At 40.0% G+C, this 23,405-nt stretch overlaps 2 protein-coding genes across 2 annotated transcripts in view; one reads left to right on the top strand and one right to left on the bottom strand.

The window, feature by feature from the left end:
* Positions 1–13,286, top strand: part of cct2 (chaperonin containing TCP1, subunit 2 (beta)) — a 24,177-nt gene extending 10,891 nt beyond the window's left edge. The window contains exons 7-16 of the mRNA XM_070900218.1: positions 3,177–3,379; positions 4,247–4,347; positions 4,471–4,598; positions 4,732–4,835; positions 8,457–8,576; positions 8,710–8,838; positions 10,795–10,898; positions 12,277–12,376; positions 12,489–12,630; positions 13,020–13,286. Coding sequence (XP_070756319.1) covers positions 3,177–3,379; positions 4,247–4,347; positions 4,471–4,598; positions 4,732–4,835; positions 8,457–8,576; positions 8,710–8,838; positions 10,795–10,898; positions 12,277–12,376; positions 12,489–12,630; positions 13,020–13,050 — 1,162 coding nt within the window. The 3' untranslated portion in view covers positions 13,051–13,286. The remainder of the gene's footprint in view (positions 1–3,176; positions 3,380–4,246; positions 4,348–4,470; positions 4,599–4,731; positions 4,836–8,456; positions 8,577–8,709; positions 8,839–10,794; positions 10,899–12,276; positions 12,377–12,488; positions 12,631–13,019) is intronic.
* On the bottom strand, positions 12,877–23,405 carry lrrc10 (leucine rich repeat containing 10). The gene has a single exon (XM_070900219.1). It carries the CDS (start codon positions 23,241–23,243, stop codon positions 22,401–22,403), a length of 843 nt encoding a protein of 280 aa, XP_070756320.1. The 5' UTR covers positions 23,244–23,405; the 3' UTR covers positions 12,877–22,400.

The following is a 23,405-nucleotide window of genomic DNA, read 5'->3' as shown; positions in this document are numbered from 1 at the left end:
CAAGTGCATGACCTTACCCCATCTATGACCGGGGTGGGGGGGGGTGTGTGTATCGTGTGCGGATTGTTAGCCAATTTATTGGGTATGAAGTAAATAGTGACAGTGTCGTGACTTCTGGATTTCATCTACTCCAATGATGTCCCTTGTATCACACGCACTGAGCTTTCCGAGAAATCGGGTGTAGGTGTAAAGAGGGTTGGAAGAACGTGATCCGTCTTCCCTGAGTTCCCTCTCTCCCCTCCGATCCCCCCCCCCCCGCCCCCTTGTGTCTCATTCCCCACCCACCCATCCCCAAGGCCCTCTCTTTCGTCCCCCCCTGCAAGGCACTCTCTCTCTTGCCCCTCCTCTCCTCTCCCCCCACCCCCCCAGGGCAGCTTGCGGCCCAGCGGGTGGCTTGAGGCCCGGTCGGAGGCTTGTGGTGCAGCGGGAGGCTTTTGGGAGGGGGGTCTCGGTTGACGGCTTGGGAATGAACATGTTCGGGGACCCACTTCTGGTTTCGGGTGTTGGGCGGGACACATACGCAGTAAATTGTTAGTACAAATTTCATTCGCGGGTGGGGGGCGGGGTCGAGAGGATGCATGCGCAGAAGTGGTTAGTACAAACAGTTACTCCGATATATTAACTGTCTGTAGTTACCCATTTTCTCCCTCTTGAACAAAGTTGTTACATTGGCTACTCTCCATAACTATGCCTGAATTTGTAAATTTAAGGAGGATTGAAATTGTGCCAGAGCCTCAGTTATCTCCTTTTTGACTTTTTTCAGCAGCTGATGCTGACCCACCTTGCTTTTTTTTCAACCAATTCCTTTTCTAGTTTTCTCAACAATTTTTCCACATCCTCTATAACACTTACAAAAACTGATGTCAAATTTTATTCGATATCATCTACATCCTCCACAATTAGACTCCTCCTTCAACCATGAGTGGTCCGATGTCTTTAACTATTCTTTTATCTTTTATATGTTTGTATAAAAACCCTTTTGTATTATCTACTAGCCTTTTTTATATTCCATTTACCATACTGGGAATGGAACCAATGGCATCTTGGGCAATGACAGACATGAACATGGTAAGCTTAGATAATGTCAAATCTAAAAAAATATATAACTTTTTAAAAGGGTCAACTTGAAGGGAATTAACAAAGAGTTTAAACTATTCAAATGTAGGCAGATGATAGTGCTGCAGAAAACATTGGAAACAAATTATATACCTTTTTAAGAACATCTATAAACTGCTGCGCATTATCATGAAAAAGTTGAGTGATCACCAGGAAGTCCCACTGTATTTGAAACAAGTCGTCATTTTCAAGAATAGGCAATAAAACAAACTTCGGTAACTGCAGACACATGAATCTTGCCTCAACCAGAAAATAATGGAAATGATCACTGGGAACCAAGTTAAGGATGACCTATATAACTTAGTGTATTTATTGTTATTTATTTTAAATGGGGAATGTCCTCTAGGACCGTCCTTGACTTTAAGATGGTGACATCCAGAACAAATTTTACAAAGCCCTATGATGTAGTTTAACTAGACTTCTAGAAGGCCCTTGATATAGTTGCACATTAAAGGCTGATACAGAAGCTTGAAATAGGAGGTATCATAAGCAAAACTTGAAGCCATATGAGGAATTGGCTGAAAGAGAAGAAGTTGTTTAAGGATGATGTAAGGCTAGGAAATGCACTGATTGGAATTCTGCAGCAATGTGTGCTGGGGTGTCTCTCTCGTTAATGTGCACAAAATTGCTGGGGAACTGTTGAAGCTTATGAATTAGCCAAAGCACTAATGACCTGGACAGAATTTGCAAGTGGATGAACTATTTTAAATTAAATTCAATACAAAAAACTGCACGGTATTGGGAGGAAAAATGAAAGTCATGATGAAAGGTGTTAAATAAGCTGCTGAAAGAGATCACTTGGCATGTTCAGACTAAACAAAGCAAATGGAGTGCTGATTTTTTTTTGGCCAAATTAGGGCATTGTGCTAAACCTGTAGTGTTTTGGCCGTGTTTTGAACACGGCAATCAGTTCTGGTGAGTGAAGCTCAAGGAAAACATCCAAGACCTGGATCATGAGGAAAGGTTTTAAAAAACTTGAACTCTTCAGCCATGAAAGGAGATGAATGAGACGGAACTACTATAAGATACCAAGTGGAGTAGAAAATGTTATTCTCGTTATCACAACTGCAAGACATGGGGACATGTGTACATTCAGGTGTGGTCAGAAGCAGTTACTCAAGAGTTGTTAAAACCTGGAACGGACTTCCGGGTAGGTTAGTGAAAACAAAATTTGAAATAATTCATCAGAAAATTGGGTGTTATGATGAATGGCTAGGTTTCTATGGAAGGATCAACTAGATAGACTGTGGTCACTATTTGTGTGAAATGTTAATGTTTTTTATTTAGTATTCGCTTGGTTCAGTTGTAGCCCTTGCTTCTGAATCACAAGGCCATAATTTCAAGCCCCACTCTGGGCACTTGAGCTTATAGTTAAGGCAAACACTTCAGTGCAGTATTGTTAGTGCCCTTGCATTGCCAAAGATACCATCTTTCAGATGAACTGTTACACCAAAGCTGGTTCAATTGCATGTAAAAGATGTTATTGCAGTATTCAGAAAAGTGCAGGGGAGTTCTTCCGGTATCTTGACCTGACCAACATTTGTCCCTCAACTAGCACCACCAAAACAGATTATTTGATGAATTATCTGATTGTGGGACCTTGCTGTGTGCAAATTTGTTGGCTGTGTTTGCCTACATAACACTTAACTACGCTTCAAAACTGCTTCATTGACTGTGAAGCATTTTGGAATGTCCTGATGTGAAAGGTGGTATATAAATGCATGTTTGTTCATTTTGACATATGGAGAGACTGTAAGATTCTAACTTGCAATTGGACAATCATTATTCTGTTGTTTTTTTGAAGACAAAATCAGTAATGACATGTATCTGATTTTCAGAGCTCTTGGATTATCGACCATTTAATACTGAAAAGGTTACAGTTTACCCATTGAGTCACTTGATCATAATGATTAGGGCCTTTTACATTGATAACTTGTATAATTATGTAGTTACAAGAATTGAAATTAGTTTTGAGATGTAAATAACAAAGTACAAATTAGTGTACTTGTACAATTATAAAAAATCTTAATATCCCTCTGGCTCCCTCTTTTTATTGTCAGGGATGATGATGCAAAATTCTATGAAGACCTGATGAACATTGCCAGGACTACACTCTCTTCCAAGCTGCTGACTCATCACAAAAGTCACTTTTCTAGTCTGGCAGTGGAAGCTGTGGTCAGGCTGAAAGGTTCTGGCAACCTTGAAGCTATTCATGTGATCAAGAAACTTGGAGGGAGCTTAATTGATTCCTATCTGGATGAAGGTAATGTATTTCAAAATTCATGAAAAAATGTTGCGATCTAGATAAATCTCTGGTAGATAGAATTTGGGTTCTTTCTAAATCTAGAAAAATTCATTGAATAAATTTAAGACAGAGATAAGACAGTTTCTTAACCGATAAGGGGTTATGGGGAACGAGCAGGGAAGTGGACCTGAGTCCATGATTGTATTAAATGGCGGAGCAGGCTCGAAGGGCCATATGGCCTACTCCTGCTCCTATTTCTTATGTTCTTAGATATAAGTAAAACTTGAAATCGTGATACCAGTGTGTCGTTTAAAATGGCTTTCTGTGTGTAATCTGCATGCTGTTCACTTTGAAAGTATTCACTCTCAGTCACAGTTTGTAAAATCTTGCAGATTTTCAGTATTTTCCATCTTTCTCCCTACTTTCTCTCCCAGACTGTCCAATTTTCATAGTTAGAAATCCCATAGATTATGGCACAAAGCCACTCTATATTTGAGTTTTAAATCCAAGCCATAAGATCAATTGCTGGTGTGTGCTATTCCTATGTTACACAAATAAGGGAAATTATAGTAGTTTGATTGATTCTCCTTGCCTTCATTTTCAAATCTACAAAATTAAAATTGGCTGATTTCAGCCTGTCAAAATTTTGACATGAGCCAAATCACTTTTTTTCATTCTGCTGACCAATAATTGATAGAATAAATTTCTGTTACCTGGCTGCAAATTTTGCAGGGCTAGAGTATAAATGTGAGTAGTTCATAGAACACTTGAAATGCTGGTGATGTCTATATAGAGAGAAGAGCTAGCTAGGTCTAAGAATAAGAAAAGTACTGACCTCTTCAAGACTACTTGAATCTTTTTAAAAGCATGTAAAATTGTTTGCAGGCTTTCTTTTGGATAAGAAAATTGGAGTGAACCAACCAAAAAGAATTGAAAATGCAAACATTCTGATTGCAAACACTAGTATGGATACAGACAAAATTAAGGTGCGTGAGAACTGTTTGGAGGGTTCAGTTCCTGCAGTCTTCTGAAATTGCATGTCTCCAGTAGATAACACCCAGTATTTAGTATTCCAGAATTATCTTTGATCATATTACATCTTTTGACAGATATTTGGTTCTCGTGTGCGAGTAGATTCTACAGCAAAAGTTGCAGAGATTGAACTGGCTGAAAAGGAAAAAATGAAAGAAAAGGTGGATCAAATCCTGAAACATGGGATTAATTGTTTCATCAATAGGTAGTCATGCCATTTTTATTTTAGAGCATTGTGATTTGCAAAACCTTTCATACAAACATGAGCTGATTTTTTTTTCACAAGTGTTGCATTGAAAACATCTATATATGAATACACTTCCATTTTTATATTTCAGACAGCTCATTTATAATTACCCTGAACAGTTATTTGGTACTGCAGGTGTAATGGCTATTGAGCATGCTGACTTTTCTGGAATTGAACGACTTGCACTTGTAACTGGTAAGGCAAAGAAGTGATTCACAAGGGCGGGGAATGGGAGTGGGGGGGGGGGGGGAGACCGTGTAGCCAGCATCAGAACCATTTGTTTCAAAAGATTGGTACTTGCTTTATGTACACCAGCTCATTTTTATTTAATCTCTCCATTTAATGTACTTTTGTTCACACATTTTATTCTCCTGGCCTCCTCTTCATTTGCAACTGTCTTTTTTAATTTTCAAAGTCTCAGTTCTGTTTTAAAAACAGCACAGTTTATGTGGCAATTTATATCTTATGGTGCTTCATGCTATGCGATGAATTCTGTCAAATGCATAAGAATCTTGCAGCCTATATATTAGATCTGTTTCTATAGAATCATAGAATGATACAGCACAGAAGGAGGTCATTCCTACCTAATTAGTCCCACTCCCCTGCTTTTTCCCCATAGCCCTGTAATGTTGTTTCCCTTCAAGTAAATATCCAATTCCCTTTTGAAAGTTACTATTGAATCTGCTTCCATCATGCTTTCAGGCAGTAGATTCCAGATCACAACAACATGCTGTGTAAAAATATGTTTTCTCATGTCACGTGATTCTTTTGCTAATCGCCTTAAATTTGACCCTATTGCCGCTGGAAACAGGTTCTCCTATTTACTCTATCAGATCTCCTCTTAACCTACTCTGCTCTAAGGCGAACAACCCCAGCTTCTCCAGTCTCCACGTAACTAAAGTCCTTCATCCCTGGTACCATTCCAGTAAATCTCTTCTGCACCCTCTCTAAGACCTTGATATCTTTCCTAAAGTGTGGCGCCCAGAATTGAACACAGTACTCCAGCTGAGGCCAAACCAGTTTTTTATTTAAAGGTTTTTCAGATCTCCCTTGCTTTTGTACTGAATGCCTCTGTTATAAAGCATGGGATCTCATATGCTTTTTTTTTAAACTGCCTTTTCAACTTGTCCTGCTACCTTCAAAGATTTGTGTACATACACTCTGTCGCTCTGTTCCTGCACCCCCTTTAAAATTGTACTATTTAGTTCTTCTGAAGATGTTACTATCCTCATTGTTTACTACTTTTGTGTTTGGTGTCATCAGCAAACTTTGAAATTGTGCCCTGTATACCCACGTCCAGGTCATTAATATATATCAAAAAGAACAGTGGTCCTAATACTTCCCTCCAGTCTGAAAAACAAAAGTTCACTGTTATTCTCTGAATTCTGTTCCTTAGCCAATTTTGTATCCATGCTGCCACAGTCCCTTTAATCCCATGGTCTTTAATTTTGCTAACAATTCTATTATGTGGTACTTTGTCAAATACCTTTTGAAAGTCCATATACACAACATCAACCACACTACCCTCTCCGTTACTTCATCAAACATAATTTGCCGTTAGCAAATCCGTGCTGTCTTTCCTTTATTAGTTTTCCAAATGCCAATTAATTTTGTCTGGGATTATTGTCTCAAAAGTTTTCTCACCATTGACGGGCTGACTGGCTGGGTTTATCCCTCCCCTTTAAACAGAATCCTCCAGTCCTCTTGACACCACTCTCATATCTAAGAAGGATTGGAAGATTGTGGCCAAAATCTCTGCAATTTCCACCCTTGCCTCCCTCAATTTCCACCCTTACTTCCCTCAATAACCGAGGATGCATCCCATCCTGGACTCTTTGACTTTTCTACTTTTGAGGACTGCCAGCATTTTAAGTACCTCTTTATTTGTTCTATCCAATATTGCTACTACCTCCTCCTTTACTGTTATATTGGTAGCACCTTCTTCTGGTGAAGACAGATGCAAAGTACTAATTTAGTACCTCAGCCATGCCTTCTGCCTCCACAAGAATATCTCCTTTTGGTCCCTAATTGGTCCCATGCTTCCTTTTGACTACCCGTTTAATATTTATGTTTATGTTTATAAAAGACTTTTAGATTCCCTTTTATGTTGGCAAGAAAGAAAGAAATCCACTTAGCCGCTAATCTGTTCTCATACGCTCACTTTACCCCTCTTATTCCCTTGTTTAGATCTTCTCTGTACTTTTCTGTATTCAGCTTGTTTCCCTACAGTATTATGAAATGTACATTTGTCATAAACCTCATTTTTATATCTCATTTTAATCTCTATAATCTTTAGTCATCCAGTGAGCTCTAGCTTTGAATGCCCTTCTTGTCCCTTTCGTGGGAATGTGTATGTTCTGTACTCAAACCACCACTTCTTTGAAGGCCTCCCATTGTTCAATTACTGTTTTGCCTACCAATTTTCGATTCCAATCCACCTAAGCCAGATCCCTTTTATGCTTGGTTGGTTCTTGTCCTTTTCCATAACTATTCTAAACCTGATATGATAACTGTTCCCCAAATGCTCTTCCACTGAAACATACTCTACTTTCCCCACTTCATTCCCCAGAACTAGATCCAGCACAGCTTTTTTTCTTTGTTGGGCTGGAAACACATGGATCAAGAAAGTTCTCTTTTCAGGAATTCCTCCCCCTCTTTGCCCTTTAAACTGTTACTATCCTAGTCTATATTAGGATAATTGAAGCCCCCTATTACCACTACTCTATAGTTCTTGTATCTTTCTGTAATTTGTCTGCAAAGTTGCGCTCTATCACTTACCCACTATTTGGTGGCTTATAGTATGCACCCAGTAGCGTACTAGCTCCTCTATTCCTTAATTATAACCAAATAGATTCTGTCTTTGACACCTCAACTACATCATCACTCTCCAGTGGTATAATAGTTTATTTGATCAATTCAGCCACCCCAACTCCCTCCTTTTTTACCTTCCCTATCTTTCATGAATACCTTGTAGTAGGAATATTAAGTTCCCAATCTTCCCCTTTGAGCCAGGTCTTTGTTATTGCTACTATATCATAGTCCCATGTAGCGACTTGTGCCTGCTGTTCACAACCTTATTTACCTCGCATTTTCCCCTGTTCTGATCTCTCCTATTTCTGAACTATCCTTTACGCTAGTGCTATTTATTTCTCCTGGTCCTCTGTGCACCTTGTATCTCCTCTCTGATGTTTCATCCTGGTGCCCACCCCCTACCAAATTAGTTTAATCCCTCCCCCACAGCACTAGTTAATGTTTCCACGAGAACATTGATCCCAGTTCTGTTGAGGTGCAACCCATCCACCCTGAACAGGTCCTCCTTGCCTCTGAACTGGCCCCAATGCCATAAGACATGAGCAATGAAAACTGAGGGATAGGGACATACTGATGTCTTGTTTTCTGTGATGCATAAAGTCGCTGGTCACTGAGAAGTTTGAGTACATTTTTGAACCTGCTGTCCCCGATCATTTTACCGGTAGGAGAATAGTTCAACCTTAAGGGAAAAATGAGTTTTACAGATTGTTAAAATGTGCCGTGATAAAATTGACTGCATTTTGCATAATTTTTAATGCTCAGTAGTCTTCTATTATGAGTAAGCATTTACAGAGTGCTAAATATTGAATTTATACATCACATTTTTAGGAAGAGTGAAGAAAATTTGTTTGAAAATCCCTATTGTATCATATTACACTTCAAAATTATTTGACTTCAAGTTAAAATATGAACAACTTAACGATGTTGCGAGGGTAAAATGTGTTTAGGCATTTGATGTATATCAATCTAATAAAAGTTTAGTGAACTTACTGTGACTAATTTCAGGTGGTGAAATTACTTCCACCTTTGACCATCCTGAATTGGTTAAGCTGGGACACTGTAAAGTTATTGAAGAGATCATGATTGGTGAGGATAAGCTACTTCGCTTCTCTGGAGTGGCACTAGGTAAGTAATTACCTAGAATAAATGTGACCTGTTTCTTTCAGGATTCTTGATAAAGTTGTTAAAATATATGGTGCATAGTAATTCTAAAATATTAACTTGGATGACTTACTGTATCTTTCCGTTTGTCTTAAAGGTGAGGCATGTACCATTGTCCTTCGAGGAGCTACTCAGCAGATTCTAGATGAGGCCGAACGATCGTTGCATGATGCCCTTTGTGTACTTGCTCAGACAGTAAAGGAGACTAGAACTGTGTATGGCGGAGGTATGCTTTTTTTCCTTTATCGACTACTTGCTGATCACTTGGAAGTTTAGGTTTGGATAAGTTAGTGACTGGTCTCTGCAGCAGGGACTGCGATCTTGCCCAATATGCACATTGGGCAGTTTGTAAGAATCTTACTGGAATCCTACAAACTTGCACTTTTTAAAGTCATTGTGGATTAGAAAGAGAGGTTTTTGATTAGTGTTGAAATGTTGTTCGGAACAATTTAATGACACGCAATGTATGAATCAGATAAATTTGATAGTACATTACTGAGTTATATTCACTCAAATTACTGAACTGATACCATGGCCAGAAATAGATTTGTGGAAGTGCTGGTCTCTTATTTATTGGGTAACTCCCAATTCACTGACCAGTGTTTCAAGAGAATGTTACAACGGTCCTGACTACAATCGTTGACACTTAGATGGGATTACATATAAAAGGTAATTATCCCCTAACGAGGAGTGAACAAGTCACTGGACGCCTGTTTCTGTCTGAAATAGCAGAAACACACAACCTGTTGTAATTGACAATAATGGTAATGGCAAGTGGTTTGCACGATTTGCCTGATTTAAACTTGGGAAGATTAAGTGTTAGGGACTGTATATTACATGGTTCATGGGCTTAGATCTTTAATCTATCCAATACGTACCTTTATTTCATCATCTAAAACCCATGCCCCACTTGCAGGGTGTCTCTTTCCACCTTGCACTGTCATCTTAAGAGTCTGCAGAGGATCCATCCTTGGCTTCCTCCCATGCTGCCCCTGGTGACATCAGCCACAGATATGGGGGTCAGTTTTAACATCTGTATTGATGATACCCAGCTCTACCACTCCACCACACACTTGGCCGATCCACAGACTCTATGCTATCAGACTGCTTGTCTGACATCCAGTCTTGGATGAAAAATGTCATCTAGCTAAACAATAGGAAGATGAAAGTCATTATGGGTTGGCCCCCATTACTGACTTCAACCACTATCTCTGGCTGATTCAGACTGTTCACAATATAGATGTCTATTCAACCCAGAGCTGAGCTTCTGACCCTATATCCTTTCCCTCAAAGAGACCACCTGCTTCTACTTCTGTAACATCACCAGCCTCTGCCTTTATCTCAGCCTATCTGCTGCTGAAACCGTTGTCTAATTCATTGTCATCTAAAGTCTTGACTATACCATTGCACTCCTGGCTGGATTACAATCCTCCATCCTTTGAAGTTCAGTTTATCCACATTTCTACAGCCCATTTCACATCAAACAAGTCCTACTTGCCTATCACACGGTCATTGCTGGTCTCCCGCATCATTTAAAATTCTCAACCTCCTTGGCCTTTTCCTTTCCCATCTTTAACCTTCGGCATGACAACCCTCCCCATATGCCTCTGTTGAAACACCTAGGGATGTTTTTCCTGTTAAAGGTGCTATATAATTGCAAGTTTTATCAGTCAACGTTGCTTTGTTTGCCTATGCAGCAACATAAACTACATTTCAAAAGTAATGCATTAACTGTTAAGTGCCTCGGGTGTCCCTTAAAACATGAAGATGCTATATAAATGCAAGAGCTTTCTGCTTTATTTTTTTTTTAAAAACATTGATTGGATTATAGGTCAGTTCTACATGAATGGAAAACTGCTTTGAATGCAAAATTGCTAGTGTGACTTGCCTGGATGGCAATCTGAGAGTGCAGAAAGCATTATAGCAAAAGATGTGGGACAACTTCAGGAAGATAGTGAATTTAATATCATCACAAAGCTGACTGCAATGGCATTCTTCTTGAGTCTGCTCATCCTGCATCCGACCCTACAAGTTTGTCTCAAACTAGCACCTGCTATTTCATTCGGCCCAAAGAGAAGGAATGCTGAAAAAGTAAATTTGTTTGAGGAATGCAATTGGACAGTAGTGAAATATTGCAGATTTTCTTTCATGCAATACAATAATTACGTTTCTTTTTCTCCAGGCTGCTCAGAGATGTTAATGGCACAAGCTGTGTCTGAACTTGCTGTTAGAACACCAGGCAAAGAAGCTGTAGCAATGGAGTCATTTGCTAAAGCACTAGGAATGGTAAGTTTCATTGCAGGGTTGTACCTTGTTTTCCCCTTTCCACTGTCCCAGCTTGCCTTCTCCCCCCTTCAGTGTGGAGATAACCTTCAATGCTTTGATTACCAGAGTCCTTCCATCCACTTAACCATATAATTAAAAAGCAGGCTGATAATTTTGTATGCAACATTTGTCAAACTTGACTGTCCTGTAATGTTTGTTTTATAATTAATGTTTAATTATGCCAGTTACTGAAATACAGTGTTCATGGGGATTGCTTTTTACTACAGATACTATGAGTAGATAACCTTGATTGCAGTCATCTACTTGGTTAGTAAATAACTGCGGTTTTCTAAAACTGCCATAACTTGGAAATAAATTATTCCAGAAACTGCATGTTCAATAAATTTCTCGCAGAAATGGAGTTGATAGTGTTTGACTGAACATATTCATACTTGTTTAATGTTCCGCTTACCCTCCTGCATTTCTGCTATAAAACACCAGCAAAGGCCTTCCCTTAATGGGCAGCCCAATTCTGCAATCTATGTTATACATCCAAATTTAAATCATATTCTTGGTTGAGATTCACAATTAAGTATTTTTTTAAAATTTGAAATGGAGAGGAAATTACCTGGAGTTGCATCTTATGTCATAGTTTGCACTTATACCACAAGGATGCGGATGTTGAATAAATGTTTGCTCTTTATATGCTTAACAAATCCCAACCACAGACACCAAGTAAAACTAGAACGTAGCTACCAGTGAAAATCAGTTAGTAGGAAATGATCTTTCCACACAATGAAACAATTGTTAACACCACATTACTAATTGGCAATAACCAACCACATAAGTGGTTCCAGATGAAAGTGCTGATCTCAATGCTCGATCTTTCCACCTCCTATTATAGCTATGTCATATTCAAAACATCTTATTGCCTGTTCGAATTGTACCACTAGTCCTGAATCAAACTTGACTGATATAAACCACTAGTTTTCTCACTATTGTAAGCCTCTGCTTACCACTAGCACACTGTTGTCAAGCTGAATACTCAGGTTGTATATTGGACTCTACAGTCACCTGAGAACTCACTTTTGGAATGGAAGCAAGTCTTCCTCGATTTCGAGGGACTGCCTATGATGATGACAACTCGGGTCGAAGTGTTGAATATGGAGTCTGATCATGCTCGAGTGGAAATTACACAACTTTCTTGTGCATATAATGCTGTTAGATTTTCATTATGTATCCTGTGTACTAAACTAATTTTCATAAATCCTGTAAATTATATGAAAAACAATCTTTTTGGTATACTTTTTCTAAGACTTACACTAGTTGTAAAAAATAGTACAGGTAAATTTGTAACAGTAACTGCATCTATGGTGCATTTTTGCTTTTTTCCCCTCAGCTGCCCACTATTATAGCTGATAATGCTGGGTATGACAGTGCAGATTTAGTGGCTCAGTTGCGAGCTGCTCATACTGAAGGAAAAACAACATATGGATTAGGTAAGCGGCCTACAGAGAATGTTGAATTAATGCATTTAAATTGACTTCAGGCCAGGGTGGTATTTAAAGAGATTTGTTGAATTGAGTAAAAATCTGCTATTTCTATTGTTAGACATGACCAACAGCACCATTGGAGACATGGCAGCATTGGGTGTTACAGAGAGCTTCCAAGTGAAGAGACAAGTTCTGTTGAGCGCATCTGAGGCAGCTGAAATGATCCTTCGTGTAGATAATATTATTAAGGCAGCACCAAGGTAAAGATTTGTATATGCCAGATATTGACTAAGAATAATTATTAAATAAAACTGCTTATGTGGACATGATCTGTTCAAAAAGAGGAAGATTTCCTGAGTATGTCCTCGGAAGTTTCTTTTTGTATTCATGTGCTGCCACTCAAATGCCCCATGTACACTAATTTATAACAAATATGTAGTATGTGTGTGTATATAGATATGTGTGTGTATATATAAAGCATCAATAATAGGAAAAGATCCTGTATGCTGGTTGTATCTTCAGTAGTTTTCTTTATTTTAACTGCAACATTTTACATTTTAATCTGGAAATGTCATATAGATTGATACTGCATTTGTGCTAACTATTCCATTGCAGGTAATGTTTGAGTAATATGGGTTATCTCTTTCAGAAAACGTGTACCCGATCACCATCCTTGCTAAGCCATGAACATTAATAATGATAACACACGGACTTGATGCCAACACTGAACACGAGGCATCACCCAATAGACAAACAGAAGATTTGTATTTATAAAATTGTAGTACATTGAAGTAAAGTGTCTGGGTTTCCATTTGACTGATGTTTCCTTTATGCAGAATGACTCTTGTAGATGAGGCCACAAATGTGGTCAACGGCTGTATTCAAGGCATGTTATATTAAAGTTTTGTCATCACAAGTTCTTATGTTTTTTTTTTATTTCTAATTGTGAAGCACCGGTTTATATTTTCCTGAAAAAGAGCAATGAAACGCAGTATAGATTCTTAACACAATAGGAGCGATATCTCTGCTTACAGTTAGATTTGCATAAATCTTTAAAGCTTTAAGTATAAGTAGAAAAAGTCCTGAAGGTAAATAGGATTCTAATTTTATACATGGGGTCATTGAATATAGAAGCAAGCAAGTGATAATGAATATCTATAGGACATTGGTGAGGCCACAGTTGGAGTGTTCTATGCAGCTCTAGACATCCTCTTGGAGAAAGGATATTCGAGCAATGAAAAGATTTGCTAGAATGATACCAGGATTGATAGGTTAAAGCAATGATGAAAGGCTCAAAACATTGGCCGTTTTTCCTTGGAACAGAGATGATTAAGGGGTATCAGATAGAGGTTTTCAAGATTTTAAGCAGGTAATTACTAATCTGCAATTTAGTAACAAGAAAGCATAAACTCAGGATTATCACAAAGGGAAAGTTATAACTTTAGTTTCTTACTGAAGATTGTTAGAACGTGGAATATTTTACCACATATATCTTCAGGCAGAGGCTGCAACATAATTTGAGGTCATTGTATCAATATTTGAAAAGGAAGAATATAAAAGGATATGGAGAAATGGGATCAATACATGGCCTCAGTTCAGGGGTTGTCATAGGCAAATAGACATCATGGTTTCTCTGCTGTAAATTCCTTAACTTTTGAACTTCAATATTTCACTTTTTAGTGAATATTTTTGGGGTGATACGGGCCTATCACTTTATGTGGTCATGGAAAGCTTTATTTGAAAGTTAACACATCAAAGCAGAAAACTATATAAACTTCTACTAATGTTGGTGAGATGAAAGTTGGGAAATTGCAGATAGATCTACATTTGAATGAGACACAACTGCTATTGGAAAAACTAAATGGTAGATCTGTGGAATAGATGCCATCAAAAGTTTTGAATAATGTTCTAAGTAATGTCTTCAATAAGGGATGGGATAAATAGAATAAGCTTGAAGATTATGAAGGATACATGCAAATGTGGATGAGCTATCTAAGCTTTATTGTTCCAGCCTTTTAGGATCCTGGAAATTTAACCTGGTATGCTATATTGGTAGTTGAAAATAAGACTTTAGCTAGGTTGCTATTCTGGGGCTTTGCCCAGTCTTCAAGGACCAGGTTGAAATTTTGCAGAATTTTAAGAAAATCCAACTTGATGATTGGAGTGGTTCTATTTAATTCCATTATTTTGTTAAGTAGACTTTACAAGAGGGTGGAACACTTGTCATTCAGTTGTACATCTTGCTGCGGTGCAAAACTTGGAAGGGTGGACTACTTTTAAACCAGCATAGATTTCACAGTCCGAACCCTTGATCTGCCAGTTTCCTGGGGAACAAAACTTTATGCTGTCTCGTTTACCTTTCCATGCTATTTTGGAATGGCTTTGGAAGAAATCAGGATTTTAAAGTTTAATGCCAGTACAAAGTAGCCTTGGCATAAGCTGATCTCCAATTTGAACATTCAGCTCTTGGCATTTCCATATGGGGAAGATTTAGACTTTGTTAACCAGGTCTGTGAGCAGTATATTTGGACCCACTGAAACCCATACTTAATATGACACCATGCACAGCAATGCTAAGCTTAATATTGAGCCCTCGATGTCACATTTAAATTTACTTGTTTTGGGAATGCTTCTCTTGGGGTCACCAGTAAATTTGCTTATCTGCAAACAACAATGACTTGTTTGATAAGGGGACTTGTGTGAATAATTGACCAGCCTGTCAACCTTTAGCAATTTATCATTCGATTGGTTGGAAAACTGGCAGTTCTTTTCAGTGTTCATCCTTCTTCCAAAATTGATAGAGGGAATAGGAAGACCGAATACAAAAGGTAAATTTAAACAAAGAATAATAGTGTTTAGTCGACACTGCTGCCAACCAGCAGAATTAAATTCTTGATGAATACCGATTTAATACTAAATTAGAAATGTTATCAAAAGATTAGTTTGATTTTCCTTGTCCTAACATCCATATTTTTACTTCTATCTTTGCTCCTATTGTCTCAATTTATTTTACTTTTTGTTCCCTACTTAATCTAACCTGTGCTATCATCTCTAAAATATTTAGTATTAAATGCTCTGATCTTTTTCTGGCTCATTCTTTTCATTTTGAAAGTTGGAGCCAGTTTGTTTTTCTCATCAAAAGCTGATGGAAAGCCCAGAATAAATATATCAGCATTAATACTGTCAATTGTAAATGAGAGCAATAGGGATTTAGAAGTGTTCCAGTCATCAAATCATTGTATAAATAGAGCATGAGAAATCACAACCAATAAATGCTTAACATTCTCCTCCATTGAGCTGATTACTCTGGCATTTTACATTTAAAAAGACTGAGGGGAAGGTTGCGAAATACAAGCCTTAGCCTGTTTCGAACGTATCAGTTCATATTAATTGCTGGTTTAATTCTCAAATTTAAAACTTCTGTTTGGAAAAATCAAAACTGGCAGGAAAAATTGTTTCACAAGTTTTGATTAGTCAATATTATGAAAAAATGATATGCTTAGTGTGAAGAAAATCGTATGTTGTATACAAGCTATGCCGTGCTTGTCGGTTAATAAGCACAGTTTCCAAATAAGGAAAGATGTCTGCTGTCGGTGAGTGAGTAATGTTGCTGACGTTCCCAACGATTCTGTGTGCAAGCCCAGAATCTAGGTGACCTTGTTTTATCTTCATTTAAGCATATCTTGTCAGATTGGTATGTTTTTCTGCTACATTTTCCCCACTCTTCCAATTATATCCTGATCATGGTATGTTGCCTCCCTGGTGCAAGGGTCAAGGATGTCTGAGTGGGTGCAGGACATTCTGAAAAAGGAGGGTGAACAGCCAGTTGTCGTGGTGCATATAGGTACCAACGATATCGGTAAAAAAACGGGATGAGGTTCTACAAGACGAATTTACGGAGCTAGGAGCTAAATTTAAAAAGTAGGACCTCAAAAGTAGTAATCTCAGGATTGCTACCAGTGCCACGTGCTACTCAGAGTAGGAAACGCAGGATAGCTCAGATGAATACGTGGCTTGAGGAGTGGTGCAAAAGGGAGGGATTCAAATTCCTGGGACATTGGAACCGGTTCTGGGGGAGGTGGGACCAGTACAAACCGGACAGTCTGCACCTGGGCAGGACCGGAACCAATGTCCGAGGGGGAGTGTTTGCTAGTGCTGTTGGGGAGGAGTTAAACTAACATGGCAGGGGGATGGGAACCTATGCAGGGAGACAGAGGGAAATAATATAGAGGCAGAAGCAAAAGATAGAAAGGAGAATAGTAAAAGTGGAGGGCAGAGAAACCCAAGGCAAAAATCAAAAGGCCACATTACAGTAAAATTCTAAAGGAGCAAAGTGTTAAAAAAACAAACCTGAAGGCTCTGTGCCTCAATGCGAGGAGTATTCGGAATAAGATGGACGAATAAACTGCACAGACAGCAGTTAACGGATATGATGTAATTGGCATCACGGAGATATGGCTTCAGTGTGACCAAGGCTGGGAACTCAACATCCAGGGGTATTCAACATTTAGGAAGGATGTGCAGAGAGGAAAAGGAGGTGGGGTGGTGTTGTTGGTTAAAGAGGAAATTAATGCAATAGTAAGGAGGGATATTAGCCTGGATGATGTGGAATTGGTATGGGTGGAGCTGCGGAATACCAAAGGGCAGAAAACGCTGGTGGGAGTTGTGTACAGACCACCAAACAGTAGTAGTGAGGTTGGGGACAGCATCAAACAAGAAATAAGGGATGTGTGCAATAAAGGTACAGCAGTTATCATGGGTGACTTTAATCTACATATTGATTGCGCTAACCAAACTGGTAGCAATGTGGTGGAGGAGGATTTCCTGGAGTGTGTTAGGGATGGGTTTCTAGACCAATATGTCGTGGAACCAACTAAAGAGCTGACCATCCTAGACTGGGTGATGTGTAATGAGAAGGGACTAATTAGCAATCTTGTGCAAGGCCCCTTGGGGAAGAGTGACCATAATATGGTAGAATTCTTTATTAAGATGGAGAGTGACAGTTAATTCGGAAACTAGGGTCCTGAACTTAAGGAAAGGTAACTTCGACGGTATGAGGAGTGAATTGGCTAGAATAGACTTCCAAGGATACTTATATAAGCAATGGCAAACATTTAAAGATCACATGGATGAACTTCAGCAATTGTACATCCCTGTCTGGAGTAAAAATAAAACGGGGAAGGTGGCTCAACCGTGGCTAACAAGGGAAATTAAGGATAGTGTTAAAACCAAGGATGAGGCATATAAATTGGCTAGAAAAAGCAACAAACCTAAGGACTGGGAGAAATTTAGAATTCAACAGTGGAGGACGTAGGGTTTAATTAAGAGGGGGAAAATAGAGTACGAGAGGAAGCTTGCAGGGAACATTAAAACTGACTGCAAAAGCTTATATAAATATGTGAAGAGAAAAAGATTAGTGAAGACAAACGTAGGTCCCTTGCAGTCAGATTTAGGTGAATTTATAATGGGGAACAAAGAAATGGCAGACCAATTGAACAAATACTTCAGTTCTGCCTTCACGAAGGAAGACACAGATAACCTTCCGAATGTACTAGGGGACAGTGGGTCTGGTGAGAAGGAGGAACTGAAGGATATCCTTATTAGGCGGGAAATTGTGTTAGGGAAATTGATGGGATTGAAGGCCGATAAATCCCCAGGGCCTGATCGTCTGCATCCCAGAGTACTTAAGGAAGTGGCCCTAGAAATAGTGGATGCATTGGTGATTATTTTCCAACAGTCTATCGACTCTGGATCAGTTCTGATGGACTGGAGAGTAGCTAATGTAACACCACTTTTTAAAAAAGGAGGGAGAGAGAAAACGGGTAATTGTAGACTGGTTAGCCTGACATCAGTAGTGGGGAAAATGTTGGAATCAATCATTAAGGATGAAATAGCAGTGCATTTGGATAGCAGTGCATTTGGAAAGCAGTGTTAGGATCGGTCCAAGTCAGCATGGATTTATGAAAGGGAAATCATGCTTGACAAATCTTCTGGAATTTTTTGAGGATGTAACTAGCAGAGTGGACAAGGGAGAACCAGTGGATATGGTGTATTTGGACTTTCAAAAGGCTTTTGACAAGGTCCCGCACAAGAGATTGGTGTGCAAAATCAAAGCGCATGGTATTGGGGGTAATGTACTGACATGGATCGAGAACTGGTTGGCAGACAGGCAGCAGAGAGTCGGGATAAACAGGCCCTTTTCAGAATGGCAGGCAGTGACTAGTGGAGTGCCATAGGGCTCAGTGCTGGGACCCCAGCTCTTTACGATATACATTAATGATTTAGATGAAGGAATTGAGTGTAATATCTCCAAGTTTGCAGACGACACTGAACTGGGTGGCAGTGTGAGCTGTAAGGAGGACGCTAAGAGGCTGCAGGGTGACGTGGGCAAATGCATGGCAGATGCAATATAATGTGAATGTGAGGTTATCCATTTTGGGGGCAAAAACACGAAGGCAGAATGTTATCTGAATGGCGGCAGATTAGGAAAGGGGAGGTGCAATGAGACCTGGGTGTCATGGTTCATCAGTCATCGAAAGTTGGCATGCAGATACAGCAGGCGGTGAAGGCGGCAAATGGTATGTTGGCCTTCATAGCTAGGGGATTTGAGTATAGGAGCAGGGAGGTCTTACTGCGGTTGTACAGGACCTTAGTGAGGCCTTACCTGGAATATTGTGTTCAGTTTTGGTCTCCTAATCTGAGGAAGGACGTTCTTGCTATTGAGGGAGTGAAGCGAAGGTTCACCAGACTGATTCCAGGGATGGCTGGACTGTCATGTGAGGAGAGACTGGATCAACTGAGCCTTTATTCACTGGTGTTTAGAAGGATGAGAGGGGATCTCATAGAAACGTATAAGATTCTGACGGGACTGGACAGGTTAGATGCGGGAAGAATGTTCCCGATGTTGGTGAAGTCCAGAACCAGGGCACATAGTCTTAGGATAACGGGTAGGCCATTTAGGACTGAGATGAGGAGAAACTTCTTCACTCAGAGAGTTGTTAACCTGTGGAATTCCCTGCTGCAGAGAGTTGTTGATGCCAGTTCGTTGGATATATTCAAGAGGAAGTTAGATATGGCCCTTACGGCTAAGGGGTTCAAGGGGTATGGAGAGAAAGCAGGAAAGGAGTACTGAGCGAATGATCAGCCATGATCTTATTGAATGGTGGTGCAGGCTCGAAGGGCCGAATAGTCTACTCCACCTATTTTCTATGTTTCTATGTTTCCATCAATCATGCTGAGTATCGTGGTTTAATGTGAGTTTGATATTTTTGATTTTTGAAGCTTGTTTTGAGTGCATCTTCAAATGGCAAAAATGATGCTTGTTTCAAGAGCATCAAGTTTGAAGCAATGAATGGGATTTGGTGATCAATTCAGTATATTTTAAGTCCAGCCTGAAGCACTCATGACTGGTTAATGGATTAGTGCATTACATGGATTGCCAGTACCAGGAAGGTCCCAAAAGCAAGATGATTGGAGTGTTATAGTTTCTCCCATTCACATGCATTCCCTATATTGTTGAAAAAGTACCAAGAAAAATATTTTCAAAGCCAAAGAATGACTTGCAGTTACTGAGGGATAAGATAAAAATGAATAATTCACAATCTTTGACTGAAAATCTTACTAGGAATTCTTTTTTAGACTAGATCAGTGCTTCAATTGAATTTAGTAAGATTCAAGAACCTTGTGATTGGTTCACTGCAGTGTTTATGTAAAAATAATTGTTTATTGTGTCTGCCATATTTCTCATCCCGTAACCCTTGGAGGCATTGGAATATGTTGAGGTGTATTTGGCTCAAATTACAATTCTCGATAGTGAATGTGCCACGCTAATTGGTTGTGGCGGGGGGGGGAAAGGGGTGGGGGGGCAGTGCCTGAAGCATCACAGTTGGTCTCAATCCTGTTTCACCTGACACACACCCATGACTTTATTGTATGAATCACTAGATAACAGTAAAAATCAGTGGCCTGGCTGATTTGAACGTGTTGAGACCAATAGAAGGACCACAGCCAGCAATTAAGCCAGGTATCTTCTGATGAGATGTGATTTAGTTACATGCCATCTTTACCAGCTGAGTCTGCGATGAACACACTTCGGTTCATCTAAAATTATTTCCTGTTTCAAATACATGGTTTTCACAAAAGTGCATAATTATGTACATACAATGAGGGTGGGGGAGGGGGGGGGGTTGCAAGAAAGAAGAAACCCCACATGTCCTTATTAACTAAATGGTGGTGATGCGACAGAGGCAGCTGTATGGATGATAACCAAGACGTGCATAAGCTCCTCACTCTTGGGAGATGAGGGGGCAGGGGAGAGGGGTTTAAGAACCTGTTGGTTACTGTCAGTCTGCTTTCCTCTGGTGGCAGAGAATGCATGTTAGTGCTATACAAAAAGTCATCATGAGCATTATTGCTATGCAAATATATTTTGATTGTAAAGCTATTTAAGGCACCACAGAAACAAAAACAAAGCACTGGAAATTCAGCAGGTCGTGCAGCAATCTGTCGAGAGAAAACATTTCAGGTACAGAACCCTTCCTCAACCCTCATGATATGTAAACATAGATATTTTCTAACCAAAAAACGTGCATATATTGTGAATTATAAAGCTTTAGAGAATGAATGGATATGAAAATATTTTGTCCATGGATAGTAAGAGCTATGTTGATATTTGAAGAATTATCCAGGCCAAATCATCTAAAATGAGATCTGCACTGCAGTTTAATGCTGTCATTTATGCTATCTTTGGTGCCAATGTTGCACCGTTTTTTTGACAGGTTTTGGTACCAAAAGCATAGTCTAATGACCCTTTTATATTATGGAAGTGCATCTGTAATTGAATTGGCTCTAGATGGTGACAAATCAGCCTATTTCTACTGTGGGTGAATTTGGTAACAACAGAGCAACCATGCACATGCATGATTTGGGTATGGAGCTGTTGCTCAGAAATTTCAATTCTTGGCCATTTTAGCCATGAATCATCAAGTTAAGAACTGTCCAGACCCGCAATGGTGGTCAGATCAAACAAGTCAGCATGACAGCTAGTGCCACTGCTGAGAGCTAAACATCTGTGCCTCCAAGGGATTTTCTTTTGAGTTACACAAGAAAAATCCTACTTGGAGAATGTTGATGCATTAGGTGACATGAGGCTAGGATTCTTTGTTAAAGGTTTTCTCCAATGTTGCACTTGCTGTTGGGAGCAACCCTGCAAGATAAAGGCTATAGAACTGTATTGCAGGAAGCAAGAAAGCTTCCAAATATGGCCCTGCTTTGCTCTTGCCTTGCATTCTGAACTGTTTTAAAGAAATTGACGAGTCAATAGCAGATACCATTTGATGCATCCATGAAAGTGTGAAAGCGGCCTGCACTTTCCCCTCACAGGAATGCAGGCAGGCACGGTAGCCATAGTTCGCTGCTCGATTGGTAGATGCTGTGTGAAGAGCAGTTTCCCAAATGCTATCTTATTAAAAACAAAATTCGGAACTTTTGTACTCAAGTGGTATCAATGTTCTGGAATTAAACACACATCCAATTAGAATGCCATGTACTGAAGTGAATTGCTCACAGGCCAGATACAGAATGGGTTAGATGCAAAGTGATGCCCTATTTACTTCACCGTGTTGTCTCCAGTGACATGAATGCTTTTCGTAGCTACCCTGCAAAACAAAGCAACGGCGACGCTGTGGGAGGCACCAGCTTCTCCTCGGGATGGGGTGGGGGGCGTTTACTGGGGCGCTTTTGACCTCTGGCTACCGCTAATGACCTGCTGAGTATTTCCAGCATTTCCTGTTTTTGTTATTGAAGAGCCGAAATGGCCTCCTTCCGTGCTGTAAATGTCTGATTGCCATGGCGAGGTCCCAGGGGGCAGACGTCACTAGCAGGACACTGCTCCAATATGGGTCGTGCCTCCGGAGAGGAGAAAAAGTGTAATTACCATTTTTACATATATTTCTGCGAAATTAGAAACTTGATAATTACATTTCTTAAACGCCAGATGGGAGTAAGCTACTTTCAGTATTAAATCTAAAACCTAACCAGAATCCTTGTTGCCTTCATGCTTTTCTGTCGACTCAATGTCCTTGTTTTCTTCAATTTGCTCAGTCTTTTTCTCCGGTAATAATTTGTTATCGGCCTCCGGGTGATAGTCAGCCCATCTTCCCACCCTCCTGACCTCCTCGGCCACCCTGGGGGCTATCTTGCAGGGGTTGCGATCGTATATCACGAGCTTCAAGTTTTTCATGTGAACCAAGCTGGGGAAAGATCTGATCTGGTTTCTGTCCACGTCGATGATCTCCAGACTGCTGATCTCCAGCAGAACTGTGGGGAACTCGCAGAACAAATTGCCCGAGATCCAGATGCTCTGCAGTTCCCGGAGGCGCCTGAGCTCCTTGGGCAGGACCTCCAACTGGTTGCACCCGGCGTGTAAGATCTTCAGTTGCTTCAATTGGGAAACGACTTGGGGGATCTGCTCGAAACAGTTGCTCTCGATCCACAGTGTTTTCAGGTCAGGCAGCGAGCTCAGCTCCGCCGGCAGGTCACTCAGATGGTTGTTGCCCAAGTACAGGATGGAAAGCTGGCGGAGACGGCACACCACTCGGGGGAGTTCTTTAAAACGATTGAAATCCAGAGCTAAAATCTGTAGGCAGCCCAGCAGATGAAACTCAGGAGGTAGGGTTCTCAGATTGTTGTTGCTCAGGTACAGCTTAATAAGTTCTGTAAACGCACAAACCTGAAGGGGGAACATCCTCAGATGTTTTCCACTCAAATCCATCATTTTATCCGGTGGCATGTCTCCGATATCACCTCCTAGAAGATACTTCTGGCACGATTTCGATGGGAAGAAAGCGACCACAGACATTATAGCATTACCCATTCCAGCGACGACTACATTTTTCAGTCAGTTCAAACACTTTAATTCTACTGGTACTCGTGAAATGTAAAATCCTCCGCGTCTATTCAGCTTTTGGTTGGCAAAGTTCCCCTTCAATGCTTTTAAATAGTTGAGCTTGCAGAGAGCTTTCCGGAGCTCGGAAGT

This window comes from Pristiophorus japonicus, chromosome 15, assembly GCF_044704955.1.
Source record: "Pristiophorus japonicus isolate sPriJap1 chromosome 15, sPriJap1.hap1, whole genome shotgun sequence".
NCBI lineage: Eukaryota > Metazoa > Chordata > Chondrichthyes > Pristiophoridae > Pristiophorus > Pristiophorus japonicus.
Note: the sequence above shows the minus strand (reverse complement) of the source record. Positions and strands in the feature narration are given on the sequence as shown.